This window comes from Mirounga leonina, unplaced genomic scaffold (genome assembly GCF_011800145.1).
Source record: "Mirounga leonina isolate KUSES-001 unplaced genomic scaffold, KU_Mleo_1.0 Mir_174, whole genome shotgun sequence".
Classification (NCBI taxonomy): domain Eukaryota; kingdom Metazoa; phylum Chordata; class Mammalia; order Carnivora; family Phocidae; genus Mirounga; species Mirounga leonina.
The window spans coordinates 3,910,985-3,938,237 of NW_023270451.1; the positions used below are offsets into that span (position 1 = coordinate 3,910,985).

The following is a 27,253-nucleotide window of genomic DNA, read 5'->3' on the forward strand; positions in this document are numbered from 1 at the left end:
AAACTTAAACTACTAAAAGCCTACTACTGTCAGCCCACTGATAACATAAACAGTTGATTAACACGTATTTGATATATGCATTATATACTCCATTCTTGCAGTAAAGTGCACCAGAGAAAAGAAAATGTAACTAAGGAAGTCATAAAAATACATTTACAGTACTGTATTGAAAAAAATTCATATTAAAAAGAAAAAAGAAAAAATCCAAATTTAAAGTGGATTAGCACAGATCATAACTATGCTGTTCAAGGGTCAACTGTATTCCTTAAGAGAACTAAACAGTTAATATGGGGAAGTTGTTTCTATAGAAATATTCCAGCTAATAAGTTATAAGCAGTAAGATTAACATGGCACTAACTTGCGACCCCTAATAAATTAATGGTTCTAAATAAGGACTATCAATGTGTCCTATCATAGAGACAACCAATCGCTTCTCGGCCTTTTGGCTAAGATCAAGTCAGACAACCAGATATTATGTGTTACCTGATAGAACACAGTCTATGAAACACTACCCCCCCACCAAAAAAAATTTAACTTATAATCTGATCACACATTTATTTACAGAAATACAAATGATATAGACACTGATTATATCATGATAATGCAATCAGCAAACAAATCAGGATAAACAATTCAGTTCCTTAAACACACTGCAAAGGAGACCGGAGTTGGTAGGGTAATGGAAGGTGGTTTATATTACCAAAGTCTTAAGAGACAAGTGTATATCAACCAATCAGTATTTTAACAGTGGCTGGATGATAGAACATTTTATACAATGCATGTATAATAATGGCTTTGAGGTTGGTTTTTTAAAAATTCTTTTACAGATATATATTGAAATACATATAAATATATATATACTGAAATACATAGGGATACAGGTGAATGAAATAATATATGAGACTCCCATTAAAATATATGAAAGGGAGAAGAAATATATGGACAGTATAAATGAAAAAGATTGTTGAAAATTGTTGAAGCAGGGTGGTGGAATGATTATTTTTTATGGAATACATGGATCTAATAACTCTTTAACATAGTGCACTCCAGTGAAAAAAGATGCCATCACTTAGAAGATGCACTATTATTTTATGCATTATTAAAGTAAAAAAAAAAAATCTACAAAGTAAGCCATGACATATTATCAATGGAATGATTCTTCCTGATTTTAGAGATGTCAGAATACAAAAAAAATAATAAACATAAAAATAAAAAGTGTACCTTAGAATTGATGAAACACAGTAATCCATTAATTGTTTAATCCAGAATGCATACATAAACTTCTATTAACTGAAGATTACTTCAGTAAATTTACTGGCAATCTTACAAGTACGCACAACTTACCTTGGCTGACAACGTTCACATAAATATGTATCAGGAATATGCTGCCTGTCAATCCCCATGCAGTCAATATGTTGCCAAACGCTTAAAGAAAAAAGCAGAACATATAAAATATTAATAGAATCAACCTTAATTTAAGATTTGCTATTCTATTTAACTATCACTTAGTAAGCGCCCACTTTGAGTTTAGCACTGTAAAAGGTGCTGTGAGGAATTCATAGAAATATGTCCTTGGGGAGATAAAACTTTGAGATGCAAAGACAAGAGAACAAATATAGGATATTTTATATATATATGTATATATATGTGTATATATATATATTTCTAAAGCAAATATAACTTTTAAATGTGAAAGGTATACATTACAAATATTATCAAAAGCCACAACGTGAAGATGTCCATACTATTTGAAGTTAATGGAAAAAGCACCCTGGAGAATAATGGACTTGAATAAAACCTCATTTGGGAGATTAGAAAAAAAAGATGTCATTATAGCACTGTTTTCTCAAGTAGATAGATATGAGGCACAACAGCCAGAAGTCAGTTAATCTATATGAGGGGGATTTTCATTCTGAGAAATACAGGGGGGTAAAACTGGATTAGTAAAGTGCAGTCAGATTATATAGGACTTGGAATATCAGGATGTGTATAAATTTCCTCTAATGGGCACCAGGTGAAACTAGAGGTGCTTTGATGGTATACAGTTAATTCAAAGAAGTTAAGAAACTCAAAGTAGAAAAACCAACTAAGAGGATTTTCCAACATTCCTAACCTCAGTTAAAGAAAGACAGAACTAGAATGCAGCAGAGAAGACAAAGTTAAAGAATCCAAGATACATTCCATGAGGATAGGGATTAAACCTATTCTGTCTTCAAATTATTTTTATGGAATACATGGATTAGCTTGAGGCAATCTCTCAATTTTTACTATTATTGAACTTTGTTGCCAAGACTTTAATTGGTCCAAAACTGATATATAAATATGCCTGTTCCTAAAATATATAGATATATAGATATATGCTGTTCCTAAAAATAGTCTTAATTACTCTTTACATAATAATTAGCCATTTCAAATATATCCCTACTGAATTAACTATCATATGTTCTTCACTTCTAAACTGAGACTGTTGGGAAAAGAACTGGTAAGAAGTGGAAGGTAACAGAATATAAGATGTGGAGGAAAAAGAAAGAAAAGCACAGCACCTGACAAGGCGGGTTAGAATAACAAACTAAATCAAATTTGGGGGGTAAGTAATAATGTCATGCAGACAACAGAAGAAACGAAACTAGAAATGAATAAATGATCTGAGCTCTAGATGTCAAACTTGAAAGACAGGAGTATAGGCAGTAGGCACACGGACATACATAGAGGAAATATAGACCAAGAAGAGAGGAATAAAGGTAAAGCCTTGCAAGTATAGTACAGATTAAGCAGTAGAAAAATAGAACAACAAAAAACAGATTCATAACAGAGAGTAGTCGCTGAGAAGCAAATACCTTGAACAATCCAAAAACTGAACTGGTCCTTCAAGAATTTGCAGTTTGGTATAAATCCTAAGGACTATCTCACTATTTTCTAACTGAGATAATTTTATATTATATCTAGATCATTGTAATGAAATCGAAAGAAAACACTGCTTTAAAATGAAAACACTGCCAAATGGTATGTAATTTATCACATTAGACAAGATCAGCTAAGAGAAAGCTGTATTATATGATCAGTTAAAATATGAATTGAGATTTTCTAATTATTTTTAAAAAATGAAGAAAACAAGTTATTACTTTTGGTTTTTTTTTTTTTTTAGTTTTTAAGTTTACCTTCTGAATAAATGTACTGTGGTGACTGTTCATAGTAATGATATGTGTCACAGGTAATGAGTATTTTTAAATTTTAAAAGATACAATATATTTTTATTAAAATTAACTCAAAATATCACATCTTTACATAAAAATATCAAATTTCACTTTCCAATTAAGACTAATTTCCCTCTTTTTTGGCAAAGGTAAATCAACTTTTTGAAATATAACCCTACATGCATGTTTATATCAATAACATCCAACTCCTAATCATGTAATAGATGGGAACAATACTACAAATAATGCAAAGTAATTTATATTTGGCTCTAAGATGTATTTTTACATTCACACTCAAATATGGGTATATCCTATTCTATTTCAAATCAAATAATGAAGCTATGCCACAAAGATCTGACCTAGGAAATTGTGTAAAGCCACCAAAATTTCTTACCCCCCTACAGTACACTGCTTAAATCCTCTCTGCTATCCACTCTTGTGCAGGGGATGGACTCATTAACTTTCAGGCCGAAATCCTACAGTTCCCTCTCCATCCTCCCCAACTCCCTCCCCCCCAAAAAAAAACCAAAAACCAAAAAACGAAAACAAAACCCCACTTTCTGTCCCAATCACACCTTCTCTAGGGGAGGAGGCCTTTCTTGTTGGTTGAACCAGGGTTGGGGGAGGGGAGACTGTGGTTCTGGTTCAAGGAGACTCCAGAGTGCTGCAAGGTTCAAGTCAAAAGGAGGTGAGAGAGTCAGGTCAAACAAACATCAATCAAAATGTATAATTCCCCCAAACTGGAAAATCAGCTGACTGTACAGCACAAATAATTCCAAAGGAAATTCAGAGGGCTAATTTTTCTATCTTGTCTACCTCTATATGTAGTTGTATTATTACTGAACGAGCAAAAAGAGAGATGGGATCCTATATGAATAAAGTCCAGAACTGATTGCCTATTACTCAGTTAACAATGAGGATTTCTAATAAACTCTAACAGAGCTTCTTTCCCATGGGGGATTTTTCTAGCAAAACACACTGCATTGATAGTAGCAATGCATCCAAAGAAATGCATTCATCAATTCCTATAAAAGTGACTTTATCTTTTCCAAGATTAACAATCAAAGGTTAGCAGCATTCAAGAAAAGCAAACTAACAATGTAAAATATTTTACCTGCATTTGTCACAACAGATCATGTATCCATCATCATGTGTAAAACCACATATGCACCTGGTTACGTCAGTACCATAACTTCCATCCTCAGATGTGCTGATTGTAGTTGCACTGGAAGTTTCATCAAAATTAGGAGTGGTAAATATGCCTACTTCATTTTTGCTAATAAGAACTGATGGAGGAGGGGAAGCTGGAGGTGTTGGAGGAGGACGAGCACCATAATTATGGTCCTGGATAATTGAACACAAATACAGCACAATATAATTTGAACAACAATATGAACTTAAATAAAAGTCATTCCTTAATCTGAATATTCAAGAAATATGAAATTGGCCCATTTCTTCCCTAATACCTTTAAAATAATTACTTGGTAAAGCTAGGTATTAAACCATACTAGTAAGTGAGAATGTCCATCTACAACCTTCAGTCACCCGCACAGTGACTTCCCTCAAACTCCATGCCCTCATCTCCCTATCCTCAAAGTCCTATGGTCAAAGAGCTCCACCTTCAAGATAGAAGCAGGTACAAGATGTGAAGATAGGCTTAAAAAAAAAAAAAAAAAAAAACCTCAGGAACATGGTGACTAAAGAATAACAAAAACAACTAATAAAGACATTATCACTATAAAGTATGTAACAGAAGATTTTTAAAAATTTGGTTTTTACTCTGGTCCCAGTGGTAAAAATCCCTCATAATTGTACCTGGATAGTATCACAAATGTGTCCAGTTCTGTAACTGTTTCAATCTAACTTGTGCCCCTTATTAGCTATGTAACAGTGAATGAATTAATTTAGATAAACCTTCACTTTTTCAGCTATGAAATGGGGATGAAAATTATGCCCATCTCATGAGGTCGGTTTTGAAGATTAAATGAGATAATATATGTAAAAATGTTTAAAGTCTGGCACATAAGTGCTCAATAAGTGGCAATTATATAATTTACTATATAAATTACTATGTAATTTAGAATCAACAGTAGATAGTAAATACAAGCCTATGATTTTTTACAGAGAAGGTAAAGAATTATAACACCAAACTACTAATAGCATAAAATGCATAATAACAATAATAATAAAACTTCTAGAGAATGCCTCTTCTAAAATTTTAATCCCTCGAGTAAATATAGTTTGAGCAATAAAAAATTAAACTATAAATTACATACCTAATTATTTAGATAATATAAACCAAGTATTGTTTTTTAAATATTGTTTTAGGCATAATACCACAAACATCTACCTTCAACTTCTAGATATAAAAAATACCCTTCCAGAGAAATGCTGGACACTTACCGCATAGGGCAAACCGATGTAACTGTGTGAATGATGCGAGCTGCTGGTATATAACTGGTGGGGATAACTGTTGGATTTCTCAACTACCACAGGGCTAGCTTCTACAGATTCTGGTCTGGAGGGGAAAAAGTTGCATTAAAGAGAATTCCACTCATTTTGTTCTGTTCATCCATTTAAAATTATAAGCATTTATTTCAATCGTCTATACAAATGTCTTTTTATAGTAGGTAGACACCTTGTGGACAAGATATATCATATATATCCTATCTAGATCCTGTGTCCTAACAACAAAACTTGTAAGTAAAATAAATGTCTCACCTCCAAGTCCAAATACAGTTTCCCTCTCGTTAGGAAAAATTACTAGAAATTAAACATTATTTAATATACTCAGTGGCACTGGAGACATTACACACAGGAGAGGAGAAAAGTGGCAGAAATAATTTAAACAGGACGAAGAACACACTGAATCCACATGGACCCCAATGTCAATGTGAAGTATACATTTCAATGTATGTGTATGTGTTAGTGTGCCAAGAGGTAACGAAGCCTTGGAAAATATTAAAGTTAAGAAATAGGAAACCTCACAATGAACCGAGGTTTGCTTATGAAAAAATATAAGCAGCAGCCAGTGGTGGAGTAAGATCAGCAGTTCTCATCTGCAATGGTTAAGTGATGATGACCTGACCATCAACTGACACAACTGGGACTAACAACCCACCCACTGTGACTGACATACAAACTCCCTGGCCTAGCATTATACATCTATCACTTTCCAAGTTTCCTTACTCATTTCAATCCTCCTGAACACTATCCTGGTAATTCCTACTGATCAATGGTGGTAGTGAACCCACCTCTGAAGCCAATTCGCAATGAAATTAATTTCTACCTTGCATACACAAAACATGACTTGTTTCTGTATCTTTATTCTCACCACAGCCACCAACTGAGATTCTTTCATTCCCTACCTCTCATTCAAAACTTGCCCTTACAACGCAATACTGTTTGCACTGTTCATGGTTTAAGACTTCTTAATGTAGTCACACTCCAGCTGTCATACTTCTACAGTCCACTGCTTCTTGATACACTGCTCGCCCTCACTCCCCTGTACAAGGTCGCAGTCTGGCCGGAGTGGCTGCTGCCCTGAGACCCAGTGTCCCACAAGCAGGAGAGAAAGGGCACAAACCGAGGCTGTCACGTGGCTCTGGAAGAAATTACAGAAGAGCCTCCAAAATGTTCTGAATACTTTGAAAATCAATACTCACCTAATGTTTACGTGGTTATTTTAAACATTATTTGCTTATTACTTCTTCTTTTAAGAAATTTTTAAATTTAAAATCAACACATTCTCATTGCATAAGAAAGTGAAAGGCCATGTCTTCATACAAAACTCAAACATACCCATGTTAAGATGCCATGTAACTCCCTCCAAATTTTTTCTATCTGTAAATATATCTAAGAGCTGTTTATTTTAAAAAATGAGAAGATACTGAGCTCCTGCGTGGCTCAGTCGGTTAAGCATCTGCCTTCGGCTCAGGTCATGATCCCAGGGTCCTGGGATCGAGCCCCACATCAGGCTCCCTGCTCGGCGGGAAGCCTGCTTCTCCCTCTCCCTCTGCTTGCCACTCCCCCTGCTTGTTCTCTCTGTCAAATAAGTAAGTAAAAAATCTTTCAAAAAATTATAAAAAATAAGAATATACTATATTTGCTTTTTCCATCTTTCAATGTCAATACTTATCTACCTTATTTCTGGTAGTAATTGCTGACTTCATTATATAAATGTACATAGTTTACTTAACAATTTCCCTACGGGGGTGGGGGGGAGTGCCTGGGTGGCTCAGTCAGTTAAGTGTCGGACTTGATTCGGCTCAGGTCATCATCTCAGGATTGCGCGATCCAGCCCACATTGGGCTCCACTCTCAGCACAGAGTCTGCTTGAGAGTCTCTTTCTCCCTCTGCCCCTCCCCCCACTTACGCATGCTCTCTAAATTAAAATAAATTCTTAAAAAAAAAAAAAGAAAAGAAAGAAAATTTCCCCTTGGCGGATATTTGTTTCTATTTTTCACTGTTAAAGGTATCACTGCATTTGTACACCGTCCAATATATTTTCTTAAAATACATGGGAATATTGGGGCGCCTGGATGGCTCAGTCGTTAAGAGTCTGCCTTCGGCTCAGGTCATGATCCCGGGGTCCTGGGATCGAGCCCCGCGTCGGGCTCTCCGCTCTGCGGGAAGCCTGCTTCTCCCTCTCCCACTCCCCCTGCTTGTGTTCCCTCTCTCGCTGTGTCTCTCTCTGTCAAATAAATAAATAAAATCTTTAAAAAAAAAAAACATGGGAATATTTCTACAGCATGGATCCCTGGAGGGCAGAAATGCTCAACAAAAGGGTAAATGCATATAAAATGGACAAATATTAGCAAACTGCCTTTGAATGATTTACAATATCGATTGCCTTAAAATTCTTCAAAAATTACATGGAAGGAAGAAGTCAGGGCTCGTGGGTGGCTCAGTCAGCTAAGCATCTGACTCTTGATTTCAGCTCGAGTCATGATCTCAGGGTCCTGGGATTGAGCCCTGCGCTGGGTTCTGTGCTCAGCTGGGAGGCTGCTTGAGGATTCTCTCTCTTCCTCTCCCTCTGCCCCTCCCACTGCTTGTGCTGGAGCATGCCCTGTTTCTCAAATAAATAAATAAACAAATCTTTTTAAATAATTACGTTGACGGAAGAAGGGGAATTTTGGCAATTCCTGATCTATAATACTATTATTAAGGCAACATGGAGGTATTTTGGTCAAAACAGACTCACACTTAAAGATATAGATCAAACTCTGAATATGCTACTAAAAAGTGTGGTAAAAACTTTGGTATTTTGGAGTAGTTAATGGTTACACATAAAAAACTTACAGCACAAAAGCAGTTAAGTTCAAGCATGTAAATAAGTCACAAATGCATAACCTTATGATTCAAATTAAAGCTGCACCACTGACAATTTGGCAGTGAAAGAAAGCAGAAATTCTTTATCAAGATCCTCATTTCTAATGCTGCTGCTTACACTAAAAGTAATTTTAAAAAGAAGGTTAACAGTTGTTTTAAAAAATTTCACTGATATATTTTAAGGATTTTTCCTGAACTATAAGATAGAATTTATTTTTTTTAAAGATTTTATTTATTTGACAGAGAGAGACAGAGCCAGAGAGAGGGGAACACAAGCAGGGGGAGTGAGAGAGGGAGAAGCAGGCCTCCCGCAGAGCAGGGAGCCCGATGCGGGGCTCCATCCCAGCACCCTGGGATCATGACCTAAGCTGAAGGCAGATGCTTAACGACTGAACCACCCAGGAACCCCTGTAAGATAGAATTTTTTTTAAAAAGTAATACAACAGCGTATATCTTTAAAAATATTCTTTAAAAGTCCTATGGTGCTAAATATCCTCAAAGCTCTGCATTTTCATAACATGGTAAACATGAAAACAACTTTGTGACAATACCAAAAGTCAAACATCCTTTGATCTAGTAACTCCATTTTTGGGAATTTATCCTTAGAAAGTTAATTCCCACTAGATAAAGACCTGCAGATTTGAGATATTTATTGTAATACTTACTATTCATAAAACAATATATACAAGGAGAAATCATTTAAATATCCAATCAAAAAAATGATTAAATGCAAGCAAACCTACCATATTTACATATGGATAACACCTTGGCAGGAACTCACAGTAACAAAAATCACTATATTGAGGTCATAGGAGTGTCCCTCAAAATCTTTTTTTTTATGTTCAATTTTTTTTTATTTTTTTTATTCTTACGTTAATCCCCATACATTACATCATTAGTTTTAGATGAAGTGTTCCATGATTCATTGTTTGTGCATAACACCCAGTGCTCCATGCAGAATGTGCCCTCCTCAATACCCACCACCAGGCTAACCCATCCTCCCACCCCCTCCCCTCTAGAACCCTCAGTTTGTTTTTCAGAGTCCATCGTCTCTCATGATTCATCTACCCCTCTGATTTCCCCCCCTTCATTCTTCCCCTCCTGCTATCTTCTTCTTCTTCTTCTTTTTTTTTTTCTTAACATATATTGCATTATTTGTTTCAGAGGTACAGATCTGAGATTCAACAGTCTTGCACAATTCAGAGCACATACCCTCCCCAGTGTCTATCACCCAGTCACCCCATCCCTCCCACCCCACCCTCCACTCCAGCAACCCTCAGTTTGTTTCCTGCGATTAAGAATTCCTCATATCAGTGAGGTCATATGATACATGTCTTTCTCTGTTTGACTTATTTCGCTCAACATAATACCCTCCAGTTCCATCCACATCGTTGCAAATGGCAAGATCTCATTCCTTTTGATAGCTCCCTCAAAATCTTTCATAAAGCTTTAAACAATTTCTAATGTCCAGGCTAAAGGGATAATATGCAATAACAAATTTTTATGTAAAGTTGCTACGGTACTGTTTAGCATACACATACACATGCCAATATGCAGATATAGCATTTATCAATAAAGAAACTACATTAGCATAATACTCCCATAAAAAATTTTATCAAAACATAAATCATGGTACGTTGTTCATCCTATGGATAAGATTTTATCTACATAATTTTCATGTCACTTTTCAAATAGCAGGATACTTATTTGTACTCATTCATATATGAGTTGTGTTTTTGTTTTTGTTTTTTAAGATTTTATTTATTTTGAGAGAGAGCGCACGGGGAGGGGCAGAGGCTAAGAGAGAGAAAGAATCCCAAGCCGACTCCATGCTGAGTGCGGAGCCTGATGTGGGGCTCGATCCCACAACCCGGAGATCATGACCTGAGCTGAAATCAAGAGTCAGATGCTTAACCAACTGAGCCACCCAGGCGCCCCAGCTTTGTATGTGTTCTTAAATCACTGAAACAATGATCACTATCAAAAAGATACTCTCTATCCATGGGAAACTTCCCAAAAGATAATCACTCTCCAATCTGAGAATTCAAAGTGTTAAAAAAATAACATGTAATTAAAATATTCGTAATATATGAGCAATAAGTGGGGTGCCTGGGTGGCTCAGTCGGTTGAGCGTCCAACTCTTGGTTTTGTCTCAGGTCATGATCTCAGGGTCATGAGATGGAGCCCTGCATATGGCTCTGAGCTCAGCAGGTAGTCTGCTTCTTTCCCTCTCCCTTGCCCTACCCCTGTTCGCACATGCTCTAAAATAAATAAATGAATCTTTAAAAAATAAATATAGGTAGATACATGCAATAAGGTATGGCCAAATAGTCAAAACAGAATTTGTAGATGAACTCTCTTTTTCAAAACTCTGAATTCTTTTTCCCACAAATTGAAGACATGAAATGCATAAAGAGAGTTTCTAATATGCAACTTGGCTCTAAAATCAAATTTAAAAATATGGTCTCTTAAAAAAGAAATATGCTCTCTTGTTGACTAAGCCAACACTCAGATACTGACTGCTTCTTTTGGAAGTTCCCTAATAGCTAATAAATGCAGAAGGAACGATCAAGTAGAAAAATCACAAATTTTCAACCCTCTAGAGACAATGGATTTAGGCAACAGACAGCCAATGGATGCTAAAACCTTGAAAGGTTGAAAGTTGATGGATAGATAAGGCTGACAACACCTGAACCTGTTGATCTTTTTATCATCATTGAAAGTTAGACAATCAAGTTTTATGTGCCCCTCTAATACTAAGCAACAGAAAGTGCAAGGTCCCACATTTAAAGTATCATGCTGAAAAGAAAAAGGAAGGAAAATGAGAGAGCGAAAAAAACAAATCTGAAGCTAATCACATCTCTAGGTCTACATACCAGTTTATAGAAACATGGGGGTAAGTAGATTAATATATGATGGCAAAAGGAAGCAAGAGGCCAAATCCAGAACGTTAAAACTTCTATAGACCAAAAGACACAGTTTTTTACCAGTATATGGTATGAGGGAAAACAAATTTAAAAGGCTGCTGCAGATGAAAAGAGAGTCAAAGATATTTCAATCAAATACAGTGTGTGGATTTTGTCTGGATGCCAATTTGAATACACCAATTACAAAAAGACAGTTTTGAGACAACTCAGGGAAATCTGAAGATGAATTTGGTATTTTATATTAAGAAAGTGTTAATTTTGTCATGTGAAATAATAGTATTGTGGTTTTAAAAAATCCTTATCTGTAAGTGATATATACTGAACAAAACAGGTAAAATGATGTGGGGATTTGCCTTAAAATATTTCAATAAAACTGTAAGAAAGATGAAACAAGATTGGTAAAACTTTGAATACTACTGAAGCTGAGTAATACCAACTTGGTATTATTATTACACTGTTCTCCCTACTATTGTATATATTTTTGTACTTCCTTACTAAAAAGTTTAAGTTCCCCAACCTTTTTTCTTACATTTAATATCCTTTATTCAATAGGTACCTGTAAGAATAGTATACAGGTATACCTCTAAGAAAGGTATATATATTTCCTTTCCTCCCAAATTCAGGAAGATATCCTGGGCATTTCTATTTCTAAGCCTCTATCTGTGGAATCTCAACCCTTCTTGATTTCAACACATTTCTCAAAGCTTACTTCACATGCTCAAGGAGTACTTTCCTAACTGCTTCAACTCATCAAAATTTTTATAAATCCTATGGATTCCTATAGCACTTAATTACTGCATTAATTTATTACCTTTCATGTAATATTTTTGTATGCTATCAACCATCTTATCACATGGATTTATTATTTCTTTCTTCCAAACGCCATCAAAATTAACAAGTTAGAGTCTTCTCTCTCAAAAAGAACATGGGGGTGCCCGGCTGGCTTAGTCAGAAGAGCATTCAACTCTTCATCTCAGGATTGTAAGTCTGAGCCCCATGTGGGGTGTAGAGATTACTTAAATCAGTCAATTAATTAAAACATTTTTAAAAAGCATGGAATTGGGACATAAGTGTCTAGGGTTGGCCATTCAATGGGTACAGCTGAGTAATCACCTTTCTAAAGTTGAACTTTTTATTTGTAATGTGGGGATTAATATACCCCCTTCACCTTCTTCCCAGCAATATGGAGGAAACTCAAATGATAGAAAGGATATGAAGATGCATTTTCTCAACTATAATACATTATGCAGATATGCAACACTACTTATTTCTTCAGAAATGTCTCTCAGCTGTAACTATTCAGTCTGAAATTGCTTTTCAATTATTTTAAAACCTTAACTCCACAGTAGTTCAAACTTCCAATTGTGATTCTAAGTACAAGATCTAGCTACACCTGTTTTAAATAAATCACTAAATTTGCAAGGTATCAAAACACTGTTGATATTTAAATCATTTAATAAATATTGAGCACTAAATATGTGCTAAGTCCTTTTAAAGTTTAATCTTTCTTAAAAGTATACTCCCAGGGCGCCTGGGTGGCTCAGATGGTTAAGCGTCGGCCTTCAGCTCAGGTCATGATCCCAGGGTCCTGGGATCGAGCCCCACATCGGGCTCCTGTCTCAGCGGGGAGCCTGCTTCTCCCTCTCCCTCTGCCTCTCTCCCTACTCATGCTCTCTCTCTCTCTGTGTCTCAAATGAATAAAATCTTTAAAAAAAAAAAAAGTATACTCCCATAACTCTCAAAATTATATTGAAATAAGTGTCTTGAAATAAAATGGTTCCTTGGTAATCCCTTTGTAAAGCAGATTTTAAAAATATATTTTCTTAAAGTTGAATCCATAAATACATGATTCTTCACATAATAAAAGACTAAACTTTACATCAAGAAATGTAATCCGTAATCATGAATCTGTAATGTTCATATAATAAGGTTTTAAAATTCTAGGTCAGCGATTCAGAATATTACTCAGTGACATAAAATAGATTTTACTGCTACACTGTATATATATGCATCATTAATCTAACAGGGACACACAGTGATATACATATATCACTTTTCTATACTTACCTTCCTTGTCTTTTTTAATAACATGATAAGCTCCAAGAGGCAAAGATCTATTACTGTAATAACAGTTATTTACTACCAAAAAAATAAGAAATAGAAAATGGTGGAAAAACAGAAAGAGATTAATGTTCTAATTTTAGTTCCAGTCACTGCTTAAATCATTTATAACTTTTTTTTTCTTTTAAAGATTTTATTTATTTATTTGACAGAGAGAGAGACAGCGAGAGCAGGAACACAAGCAGGGGGAGTGGGAGAGGGAGAAACAGGCTTCCCGCCAAGCAGGGAGCCGGATGTGGGACTCGATCCCAGGACGCTGGGATCATGACCTGAGCCGAAGGCAGACACTTAACGACTGAGCCACCCAGGCGCCCATCATTTATAATTTTGACACAAAAGCTAAGTAAGCAAGGAAATCTCTATCATTGGCAGCAGAGATTTTTTAAATGTTTAAAATTATTTTTGGGGGGTGCCTGAGTGGCTCGGTTGGTTAAGTGTCTGCCTTCAGCTCAGGTCATGATCTCCAGGTCCTGGGATTGAGCCCCACATCAAGCACCAGCTCAGTGGGAAGGCTGCTTCTCCCTCTCCCTCTGCTTCTCCCCCTGCTTGTGCGCTTGCTCTCTCTCTCTCTCTCTCAACATATAGGTCTCAATCTTACTAACCATCTTAAAAAAATTTTTTTTTCAAGTAATCTCTACACTTTAAGTGGGGCTTGAACTCATGACCCTGATATCAAGAATCGCGTGCTCTACCAACCAAGCCAGCAAGGCACTCCTTATTAACCATCTTTATAACACAGCCCCTTAAGCCCTGGTGATCATTTATCTTTCTTCAGATCCATTTATTTCTTCAATAAGATGTGGCAGACAGAAAGGCAGGGTACTCCAGCCATGAATATAATATACTCTGTAGAAAGTGATGATGATCTCATGATGCTCATCATTTTCTGGATTCTTATACCAAAGTCAAAAAATCACCTTATCTTAGTATTTCTGTCCTTGTCCATAACATTTGCCATTTCTGCTGACTTACAGTATTCTCAAATTTGTATGTTATCACCACTAACATATGCTTTCAATATATAAAAGAATGAATCTGGACACATCATTATGCAGTCCCTATCCTAAAGAAGTCATATAGACATTAAAATAAGAGCAACCCTAGTCTTGCTGGAGGACACCACTGTTTATATCACTTCACCCAGAAAGTTTATTCCTATACTTTGTTTCCATCTATGATAAATCCCAGTCATAAAATTTTTTCTAAGTTTTTTGGTGGATTTACCTTACAGTCAAAGGAGCATACGAACTGTAATTCAATGAATAGTTCTATGATAGTATTCCCTATGTGGTTAAGATAAAGACAGGATAAAGAAATATAAAACATACTGCCATCACTCTAAGAGTTTCTGATCTTGGGAGGAACGGCAGGGTTAGCAAAGAGAGGCAGGTACACAAAAACCACTACACAAGGCAAAAATAGGATAATGACGTAAGAAAAGTATGGGCAAATGCTTAACAAAACTCTTTCCTCCGCTGTGTGAGATTTTGGTCTTTAGTCAACTTTCTACCTTTTACCCTAAAACCGGATAAAGTAATTTACTATATTGCTCGGCAAATTAAAATGACTCTTGATTGGTAAGTTGTGTCTAGACTGAGAAAACTATAAATATTTGATGAGAATGCCACAGATTTGAACTTCCCAAAGATACAGTGACTCTTCTAACTGGCATGTCCCTTGCAGGGAACCTGGAAACTCTGCCCATGCTTGTTACAAGAAATTCTGGCTCTGAAGGGCATAAGAGTAAGTCAGGACTCTCATCCTCCCAAAATGGACCTTGTCTCCTTTTACCTGACCAGTCACCTGAGAAGCCAAAGAAAATAGTTTCTGGATGGCTGACCCTCATATAGACACGAACGACTGATGCTAACCTCTGATAAACTGTGGCTCCTGTCCTGTAGACCATGTAGACTAGTGCCAAGTATGGCCTATGATAGTCTTGTAAATCTGAATGTTTAGTTGAACCTAGGGAGACCTTCTTGGAGAAGTTGGCAAAAGTTCAAAGTTCAAGGCTCCAGGATCAAGGGAATTCAAGAGAAGGACGTATCTACTTGAGTAACAGGAAGGATAAGGAATAAACATTATGAGGTTTCATTAAAAGTAAGAATATTTCTGAAAGGTCTTTAAATATTTGAAATTTATACCAAGTATATATCTTGTATTGAAAAAAATTTTTTTAAACCAGTAAGATGGAGAAAGACAATATCCCACACATATGCAAAAAGAGGAAAAATTGCATGGGGAGTCTTCAAGGAGTATGAAGAGGTCAGACTTCAGAATAGTGTTTGCTTAGTTAGCTGTTGGTCAAAATTAAGTAACACACAAAACCCTGCAATAGAGGGAGGGGGGATTTTTCTTTGTAGATTTGGATTTAGAGAAACATTATGTTAAACTAGGTCTTTTCTTTTTTTTTAAAGATTTTATTTATTTATTTGACAGAGAGAGACACAGCGAGAGCAGGAACACAAGCAGGGGGAGTGGGAGAGGGAGAAGCAGGCTTCCCGCCAAGCAGGGAGCCCGATGTGGGGCTGGATTCCAGAACCCTGGGATCATGACTTGAATCCAAGGCAGACGCTTGACGACTGAGCCACCCAGGCGCCCCTAAACTAGGTCTTTAGGTCACCTGTATGCCAACAGCATCAAACACAAAGAAGCATTTGCGTTGAAATCTCATAGCAGTATTCAGCATAAAGTGGTGGTCATCCAAAATCACTTTAAACAGACTTAAACTTTTTTCCTAGCTCAAAAGGAAAATGGCAAAAAAATTTAAAACTTCATAGGGTTCACAGAGCCCCTGGGGACTACATCCACCGATCTCAGTTTGACTAGCAAGGATTAAACAAATATTGAGGGCCTGGTGCTTGCCAGTGACTATTAAAGATAAAGACACTGTCCCTGTCTTCAAGGAACTTATAATAATATAGTTTTAATTCACTCAATAAACATTTTAGCACACATTTGTAATCAGGGTGGTGAGTTTGAGCCCTGCATTGGGTATAGAGATTGCTTAAAAAGAAAATCTTTAAAAAAAAAAAAAAAAGCATCCTTATTTACAACTAAGCTGCTTTTCATACTAGCAGAAAATTCAATTTGTAAAACCACAATTTACTAAATAAACTAATTATGGCATTAAAAAAAAAAGACGAGGGCGCCTGGGTGGCTCAGTCATTAAGCGTCTGCCTTCGGCTCAGGTCATGATCCCAGGGTCCTGGGATCGAGCCCCACATCAGGCTCCCCGCACCGCGGGGAAGCCTGCTTCTCCCTCTCCCACTCCCCGTGCTTGTGTTCCTGCTCTTGCTATGTCTCTCTCTGTCAAATAAATAAATAAAATCTTAAAAAAAAAAAAAGACGACGACGACACCGAGAAGCTGGAAGTTAAGAAATAAAGACGTGAAAGTAGTGGTCCTTCTCAAGAAACTGATGTATGGGGAAGTATATCAATGATTATAGTAGTGTCATCAGAGGTATGCACAGGGGCCCTTCATAATAATAATCGTATTTACCAAATTGTAAGGAATGAAAAGTTAACAAGCCCAACAAAGAGAGAGGTGGAAGAGATGGAAAAGGTATTCCACCCAGAAGGCACACATGCAGTCAGAGAGATAAACACCAAGACATATTTAATCATGTTTCTCTAAGCATGACTGACAGAACACCAGTATCACAATCACCTGTAATGCATAATTTTTTTAACAGCTCTACTTAATCGAATGAATAAAATTTTTTTTTAAAGATTGGGCGCAGAAATCTACAATTTAATAAGCACCTTCAATCTTATGTTCACTGAAGTTCAGGAAGCACAGATTAGAAAGAGTTGCTTATATACCTCCACATCAAAAAACCCCAAATAATCCAATTCAGGCAGAGGACCTGAATAACATTTTCCCAAAGACATACAATACAGATGGCTAACAGACACATGGAAAGATGCTCAACATCACTACTCATGAGGGAAATATACATCAAAACCACAATGAGGTACCACCTTACACCTGTCAGAATGGCTCGAATCAAAAAGACAAGAAATAACAAGTGTTGGTGGGGATGTGGAGAAAAAGGAACACTCGTGTATGTTGGTGGGAACGCAAACCAGGGCAGCCACTATGGAAAATAGTATGGTGGATGCTCAAAAAATTGAAAATAGAATTACCATATGATCTAGTAATTCCACTACTGGATAGCCAAAGAAAATGAACGCACTAATTCAAAAAGATATATGCACTCCCATGTTTATTTACTGCAGCATTATTAATAGCCAACCAATGGAGCCAACCCAAGTGTCCGTCAGCAGATGAATGGATGAAGAGTAACAACATGGATGGACATAGAGGGTATAATGCTAAGTGAAGTAAGTCAAGACAGAGAAAGACAAATACCATATGATTTCACTCATGTGGAATTTAACAAACAAAACAAATGAACAAAGAAAAAAGAAAAACAAAAACAAATTCTTAAATACAAAGAATAAACTGGTAGTTGCCAGAGGGGAGGTGGATGGGTGAAATAGATAAAGGAGATTAAGACTACACTATTGTGATGAGCACTGAGTAATGTACAGAATTGCTAAATCATTATATTGTACACCTGAAACTAATAAAACACTGGAGTTTTTTATTTTTTTTATTTTTATTTTATTTTTATTTTATTTTTTTAAAGATTTTATTTATTTATTCATAAGAGACAGAGAGAGAGAGAGGCAGGCTCCCCGCTGAGCAGGGAGCCCGATGCGGGCCTGAGCCGAAGGCAGACGCTCAACCATCTGAGCCACCCAGGCACCCAACACTGGAGTTTTTTAAAGATTATTTATTTATTTGTGTGTTTGAGAGAAAAAGGGAGAGAGACAGACCACGAGCGGGGGGCGGGGGCAGAGACAAGCAGACTCCCTGCTGAGCAAGGCCGGGGAGGGGGGGGGGTGGTTGGGGGCCGGGGAAGAGAGAAAATAACTCCTAAAATTCAGAGCAGATAGAGTTAAAGGTATGGAGAAGAGGCCAGAGATGAGGGCAGGTAAGTCAACCAACTACAAGTTCAAGAAGTACCCTGGGTATCTAGCTAAGGAATATGATCTTTATTCTGAAAAACTGTACAGAGCCACTAATGGTTTGTTTCTCCACCAAGGAAGGTAACAATGTGATCAGAGTAGCAGCATTTCATAATAAAGCTGAGGGCTTCAAATGCAAGGTTGAGTAATCTGTATATAATCCTCCCAGATTCAGTAGGTTCAGAAAAAGCCCTGATCCTAAGCAGAGCACGTAAAAAGTGCTACCTCTCCAAGACTCCTTCCCCAACCCCACTTAAAAATAAGTTACCTTTGCTGTTTTTTTTTTTTAAAGATTTTATTTATTTATTTGACAGAGAGAGACACAGTGAGAGAGGGAACACAGCAGGGGGAGTGGGAGAGGGAGAAGCAGGGGGAGAGGGAGAAGCAGGCTTCCCGCTGAGCAGAGAGCCCGATGCAGGGCTCGATCCCAGGACCCCAGGATCATGACCTGAGCCGAAAGCAGACGCTTAATGACTGAGCTACCCAGGCACCCCTACCTTTGCTGTTCTTTGCTTCACTGAAAAACTTAGTACCCTGTCTAGTTTCAAAGTAATCTTCATGAGCAAATGGTGCCCACAGTCCAAATCCGTAACTTTTTTATTTAAGAAAGGGATAATAAAATGTGCAACTCGCTATTACAACTAATAATTTCTGCTAATGAGTTCCTTCAATTCTTAAGTATGGGACCAACCCACCTTGGTGATTTACCTACATTAATTTTTTATTACGTACAGGGCACATTAACCACTGTGAGAGTCATGTGGTATTTAGTTACTTTCAATGACAATGTAGAAATAAAAGACTTTCAAATATTTTATTACTAAAAGATAACTCTTAGTACAATTACATTATCAACAAGAAGTTCCCATTAATTCTCTAGCAGCCTTCCTTATGTTTTTAAAACCTTACCAAACTTGGTATTTTTTGCCAAATATGCCTTAAATAAGCTGTGATTCCTCAGAAATTGGAGTTTTATGATTTCCTTCTTCCTCAACAAAAATTTAATTTCTTCCCTGTATAAACCTTCAAAGTATAGTTTGATTTTAATGAGTTTATATCAGTGTTTGAGGTAAAACCTCTCATTTTCCTTTTAATGTTAAAATATTCAATTAACACACACCTGGGTATCAGTAATGGCACATGGATAGACTGACTCCCTAATTGCTACAGTAATAGGTATAAAAGATCTCCAAGAGTTCTCATATGCTCCTTCAGATCTGTGATCAAAGCTTGTCAATTTCTTTTATCCTTGTTATAACCTATTATTTTTTAAAGATACATGAAAATTACACACATTACAATAACATACCAAGAAACTTTTTAAAATGGAGAGGTTTGGCGTGACAACTGTCCTCAGTTTATTTCATGTGGCATTTTACTTCATTTAACTCATCTATTAATAAAACCCACTTCTGACCAAGTGGCCAAGCAACCCTGGGTCAAACCTAACTTTACTTTTTATTGATTATGTGACCCTAGTGAAGTTTGTTAATCTCCTTTAGCTGCATTTCTTTTGCAAAATGGGACTAATATTTGCTTTTTGGCTGGAATGATTAGGAGATATTGTAATACACTGTGTTACAGACAGTTGCATGAATGTACTGAGCTTTGTATTCAGTATCACAAGGGAAAAAAATCAGAAAAATTGTTTAAGTATGAAATAAATGAGGAATTCAACATCATTCTAAAAACAGTTCTAAACAATGCTAGCATAGTACTGTAAAACAGGCTTTTAAATATTAAAATAAAACCACATTTAAGTGAAAGCACTTCCAAATTAGGATAAGCAAATCAACACTTACTTTAAGAGCAACAGAAAGTATTAGTTTCCTGATAGTGGATTATATGTAAAGAAATCATAAGTGAAAATGTTAAGCGTCAGTGAAAATGAACAAGTAAAATGCTACTAAAAACATTTCATTAGACACAAAACACTTTAGCATCTTCAATTACACAAATTCAGACTAAAAGCACCCAAACACTTCAACAAGTAATGAACTCTGTCAGCAGGTGGCCCTAGTGACATTGAAATAACTTAATATCCAATGCTATAGCAAAATACAGATAAACATGTCCTGAATCTCAAAAATTTTAAGTCAAAAAGAATCCCATTAATACCTCAATCCAAGCCCTCTTTTTCAAATTAAAATAACCAAAGTCTACAATAATTAGGTGTCATGTTTAAAGGCTCACTAGGATGTTAGTGGCAGAACAAAACTGAAAACCTAGATACCTCCTTTTAGCACTGTTAACAAATGAGCACTTACTATGTTGCCAGGTATAGCACAAGGAGCCCTCCTCCAAAATAATTCATCTCTAACTTATACAGGTCACATTTAGTAATCTGTCCACCTCATCTAAAAGTACACACAATTATATAAAAGCTTATTTTAATGATTTCTAATGGTACCAAGATAGTTATAGTAATATCAAAAGGAATACAATGTTAGCAATCTTATTCCCAGTCGCTGACAGAGAAAAGCAGTCTGGCTTTTCTTTTTTAAAAAGGCTAGGAAAGAAGAAATTTAACAGTCCTCATTTATACATCTTCCCACTTTCCAGCTCCAGAAGGGTTTCCCATCTTTTTATTTAACCAATTTAGGAATTCAGATAGTTGGAATACCAGAGGTAGAAGAGGTAAAAAGAAACAGAGGAGGTAAGTTCTATCTATTAGGATAAAAAACATACAATTCTAATAAATAGCTGAATTCTGGCTCAACTTTCTGTCTAATGATAATGGAGTCTAGGTTTTCTTTTACATCCCTTATCCTTGAGCCAAGATCTGAGAATACCTTTGTTATACGCAGTCATTTATTACACTGAATTTACTACTGCTAGAACTGGAGCTACTATATACATGAACCACATGTCAAAACAGTTATACAAATCATTCTTTGTAGTATTAGTGAAGGAGCTATAGTATAGAAAAAGGCCTAAAATGAACACATTAGTAAGTTCTGCCTCTGCCACTTTTCTGCACTGTGACTTCAGTTTCCTTACCTATAAATTAAGAATAACAGTATCTACCTCATAGCTATATCTTTATCTTTCTTATTCAGAAAGAAAGATTCTTAGATCTCACTTTTACAACTTTTATAACTAGCCTATAGCCTAGGCTTTACCGTTTTCTTCTTCTCTGAGGTTCCACCACTTTGTTATCTAGAGTTTCTTTATCCAATATAGTAGCCACTAGACATATTGAGCACTTGAAATGTGGCTAGTTTGAATTAAGAGGTGCTGAAAGTATAAAATACACACCAGAGTTTAAATATTTTTAGGGTGGAGAAAAAGACATGAAATATCTCATTCATATTTTTATACTGATTATATGTTAAAATGATAATACTCTGGACATACTCAGTTAAATAAAATACATAACTAATTTCACTTTTTAAAACCTTTTTAATATAGACACTAGAAAATTTAAAAGCACACGTGACTCTGTGTACTTCTTATTGGACAGCTCTGATCTAGAGTTCTGAATTCCCAACTGCTTATACTTTCCTTAAGAGTAGGGGTAAAATTTATACTTTACCTTTGCAACCTGAGCCTCTAGTAAAACACTTTCCACACAGTTAATGCTTATAAGTGATGATCGAAAATGTGCTTTCTCTTGGATTACTATTCTTATCCTATGATATTATGCTAGAAGCAAGAAATCTACTTCTAGTATTAGCCTACACTTATAGACATATAGTTAATAAAAAAATTTTACAGATGGAACTTCCTGATAAGAAAGGCAATCTCCTGATTATTCCAGTCATGGTCATTTCACTAATCAAGTTTTTAAAAACTGTATTTACACTTAGCTCAATTTTCCCTTTAAAGATATTATTATCTTTCCATTTTTACTGTACCCAGGATCATGTGAGGCACTAGTGAGAAAATCAGTTAGTCATTATGTTAACCTGTATGTTGTGACGGGTATTTTCCAAATCTAAGGACAAACACAATGCAGGTAAAAACTTATTGCTAAGATCTAAGTCGTTAACAAGCAATTTTTAAGGTATCTTAAGAGTCTCTCCCCTGTAGCATTTAGCTTCAATTCCAATTCTACTCATCAAGATCTAGGTACTGGTTTTTATCAGTGCTATGTATAGTAAAAAGTAATTTTTAAATAAAACATCTTCAATTACATTTGACTGTGGAATGTTTATAACTCCTTTAAAAAAATACTTAGGCTAATGAAACAAAATTTTTTTTTTTAATTTTATTCTTCTTATTAAAGTAGCTAGACCAACAGTCTATCAATCTTCACTGGTCAGTTATTAATAAAATATTTTAAAATTATTCTTTTTAGTTCAAACATTTAGGGAGCGAGCCAACTCTTGGCAAGGTAATAGGAAACAGAAAGAAGTAAAATACAAGATCCCTAACTGAAGGAAAGGCAAAACAAACCTAAGGTTTTTTGAAACTTAGTGATGAGAAGAGCACAAATATGTAATAAAGAAGAAGCTGGACTTGGTGAGAATAATGAGTTTTATTTTAGAGACACAATAATTCAACAGCAAATATTACCAAGTATGGAAATAATGGACTAGAGCTTAGCAAACCCCCATTCTTCACAGATCCTAAACTAGACATTCAACTTCAATTTCCTGTCTATAAAATGCTACAGATAGACTAGATGAACAAGTAATCCAATAAATTCTCTTTTATAGGCCTTAGAAGGTAGTGTAAATATGGTCTAGTGTACTAACACTCAATAAACAATCACTGAGTATCTCCTGAATTTTAAAATAGTTTATTAGTGATAGACTGTATTGTATTTTCGCAGTACAATCTTTTTTTAAAAAACTTATGTATAATTATTATTATATAGCCACATGAATACAATAAAATGTAATTCTCTTAAAAACATTTTAGTTTGAAATAATTATGTAGCTTCACAGGAAGGTAAACAAAGAAATAGAGAGGGAATTCCCATGTACCCTTCCCCCAGCATCCTGCATCTTACACAACTTTTGATTATGTATTTGAAATAAAAAGTATCATTAATTACATCAAAATTTCTTATAAAAACAACTCTAAAAGCTTCATTTCTGTGGGAAGCAGGGAAAATATTATTTAAGGGTCTTTTTAAGCTTCCAGGTTTTAAATTAAAAAAGGGAATTTAAAACCTTGAAAATTAAACCACAAAATTTCTGATGCTTGTCCCATAATAAATACTGGCACCAGCTACACTTTCTGTGTCCACTGAGTGGGGGAGGCTATGCCCAAGCGACATATACCTGTATGTGGAATAGAAAAAAAAAAAATTTCCTAAAACAGAAAGACAGTCATTCTGTAATTACTTACAAATTGATCATTTTCCCATAATAAAAATGGCCATATCTGTACCCAAAAAGATTTGGCTCCATAATATAAATCATCCTGTAAGTACTCTAATAAATACATTTAATAAAAAAAAATAGGAAGCTATCCCCTACACTGCCCTCTTTCACTAAATTATTCATTCCCTTTTAACTGTATAATAATGTCTTCCAGTCTGTCTGTGAATTACTTTCAAGTGCAAATACTACACATGCCAACGAAGCACAGATGTATCTCATACCATATACTAGACAAATTCCTATCCAGTATATAAATTTCAGAAATTACATCTTGTATTAATTGCTTAAAAGACTTTAAAAAAAAAAAGAACTGTAAAGGTGATTCTATTTAGGAAGCAAAAAATCTTTACTAATAAATGCCTGTAACTATTATCAGATACGGATTTGCATCCACCAGATACTTCATATTAAGAAAAACCAGTACTTTAGACTCAGAAGCCTTTGTCTCCCAAGCACTGCTTCCAGGATCTTTCCTTGCAGCAGTATCCCTATTTGGGCAGAATAATGGCAAACAACTGTCACAGTGCCTTGTTAGGAATCTATTATTTTACGACAAAAATAATTTATACATAGTGCAAAAAACATAATGGCTTTTAAAAACTGTATTACAACAATCATATAGTTAAATAGACTGTATAACATATTACTGAAACATTAGAGAGCATCTCTGGGTTTTTCCCAATGGCACAAACAGAAGTGGTGAAACACGTAAGACCACTTGAAATGACAGCAAAAGGAGAATAAACAGCATTTTTATCCTCTCCATATATCAGTTTTAGAGGCCCTAAAATAATTAAATTTCCTTTTTCAAACTTAAATTCTATCAAGATCAGCTTTCTGGTCAATTAGAGTCCTGTTAGACACAATGTATCTATTTATTGAAAAAGAGAACAAACATATGCATCTTTCTATCCTTCAAACACTGCTACTTGAATCTCTTGCCAAAAACAATTAATCCTCACAGCCAATAACCTAGTGTTAAAGTGGCTGGTCATTCAAAAACAAAATATAATGAAATCTATATGCACAACTGCCTAGACCAAATAGTCTAAAGGCAAGGTAAGAACCTTTCATTGAATCCATCAGAAACAGCTCTCATAAAAGCAAAGGTTATCAAAATAATCATCCGGCAGAAAATAATCCCTTTCTCTTATTTAAAAATGGCCTGAATTTTTTCAACTCAACTTAAAAAAAAAAAGGCATATTCCATGTTTAAATGGATCTTACAATATTTTTAAATATTCAAATTTAAAACCAAATTACTTTTCCAATATAAACATGACAAATCTTACAATTTAAAAAAACAGTAATCTATTACCTTGAACCCACAACCCTGAGACCAAGACCTGAGCTGAGATCAGGAGCTGGATGCCAAAATGACTGAGCCACCCAGGCGCCCCTATTATCTTGATTCTTGAGGTTGACAATAAGCAGATGGAAAAGACAAAAAGAATTAGAAAAAGATACAGCATTTTGGCTCAAGAGCTGTTTTAAAAAGTAACTTAAGGTAATTTTTGCCTTTAACCTTCTGATATTTTGTTTTCAACAAGAATCTAAAATGAGAAAAAATATAAATGCAAACCAAGCACTGCTTGGTTGTGCTAAAATAATTGTATAATTAATATTTTGCTTTTCCTATCCAAAATACTTTTAATTTAAATACTTACTCTGAGCCTGCAGCCATTTCCAAGTATGATGTTTCCGCTGTATCAACCCCCAAAGGGATCACTATGCTCATGACGTTCGCCTCTGGTAAATTCGATTACTATGGAGTCCTATGCATTGGTATCCAAAACACTGGGGCATGCCAGCCACAGTGCTCATTGCAAACATCTAAGTGCATCCACAAACCCTGTTTAAAAGAAAAGGGAACAAAAAGTTAAAAATCATCTTCATTCCTAACACAGTCATACTATAACAACAGTAAGTAAAATAGCCATATAGACTGGAATTTGCTCAGGGAGGGATTCTCTATTTCATTTAGGTTCTTTTTGAATTAAGCTATGGGACTGTGATTGAAAGAAGTTTCTGAATCAAAATCTCCCTTTGGGAATGAATTTAAAATACCAAAAGAAAGATTAACTAAGGTGCACTGCTTAGTGAGGAACCAACAAATATTACTCATTTTGAAAAACAAAATGGAATTTCTTACAGTACTAGTATCTAAAATAAGTCTTCCTGGTTCAGAAAGTGATCTAAACTAACAAATATAGACTTGGACTATGGACTAAGCATCATATTAAGCTTTTAGATGGATGATCTATTTAATCCTTATAGCTCTGAGATAGGGATCTTTCACCATTGAGGATCACAAAAGCAAGAAAGATTAAATAACTTAACCAAGGCTGTTCAGTTCAAGAAATAAAACCAGGATTTGACCAATTCCACTCTATTGCTTATATATGTATAAAAGGAAAGCTATTTTATTTGTAATAAAATCCACTGCTTTAAAGTGGTTGTCAAAAAAATTAAATAAATAAAGTGGTTGTCATTTTCCATACTACATAAACACAGGTCTACTGAGGGAGTTCTTGATTTCTTCAGTTAGTATCAACTCCCTAGAACTAATTCCCCGATACAGGCAATTAGTAAAGAAAACTAATACACTTCAACAATTTTTTAAACAAATTTATCAAGTAACAAAATATATTCAGCTTCAACACCAATGCTTCTAATCTAATTCACTGTATAACACTTGCATATGGTACTCCTTGTGAAATACCTACTCAAAATCTTTTCAGTAATAAAATAGTACAACTCAGGAACAAAACAGAGAGATAATCCTATAAACAGGAAAAGAGCAACAGTCAAAATTGTTTTTTGCCATCTTATATCTGAACTACTGAAGAGCAAGATTTCTTCAAATAGCAATTCTTGTATTTATTTTTAATTTTTACAAGTAACCTCGAGAATACCTAATTCAGGTTAATTCCTATTTCACAGATAATGCAGATTGTGAGCTCATACCTTATCGGAGCAAATACCAAAATAGGGAAATAAAGTGGTAACAGTGGTTTGAATTCTCCAAGAAAACTAGCCTCTATTTTTAAACCATGTGTAACTGGGGGAGACCTACTATATTATAAGATATTTTAATAAAAATATATGGTAATAGGCTTTTGCACCTAAAAGTTAAAAACGGAAGCACTAGACCTATCTCTAATGCTCACCAGATGTGTGAGCTAGTCAAGTTATTTAACCTAAGCCTCAGGTTCCTTGTTTATAAAATAGGAATTTATCCTCATAGGGTTTCTGTGAAGAAAATAAAATAATGAATGTAAAGCATTTTTGTACACAGCACTGCACATA

The 27,253-nt window shown here is 35.4% G+C and overlaps 1 protein-coding gene across 4 annotated transcripts in view; it reads right to left on the reverse strand.

Moving 5' to 3' along the window:
- Positions 1–27,253, reverse strand: part of KMT2E (lysine methyltransferase 2E (inactive)) — a 91,964-nt gene that overhangs the window by 40,950 nt on the left and 23,761 nt on the right. For 3 of the 4 annotated variants that reach the window (XM_035020390.1, XM_035020389.1, XM_035020392.1), the window contains 4 exons: positions 25,612–25,796; positions 5,598–5,712; positions 4,309–4,538; positions 1,345–1,425 (listed from right to left, as the gene is read on the reverse strand). In XM_035020390.1, the coding sequence (XP_034876281.1) occupies positions 1,345–1,425; positions 4,309–4,538; positions 5,598–5,712; positions 25,612–25,682 (497 nt within the window). In that variant the 5' untranslated portion in view covers positions 25,683–25,796. Of the gene's footprint in view, positions 1–1,344; positions 1,426–4,308; positions 4,539–5,597; positions 5,713–25,611; positions 27,114–27,253 lie in introns of those variants that run through there. The other variant, XM_035020391.1, reaches the window with a different exon arrangement.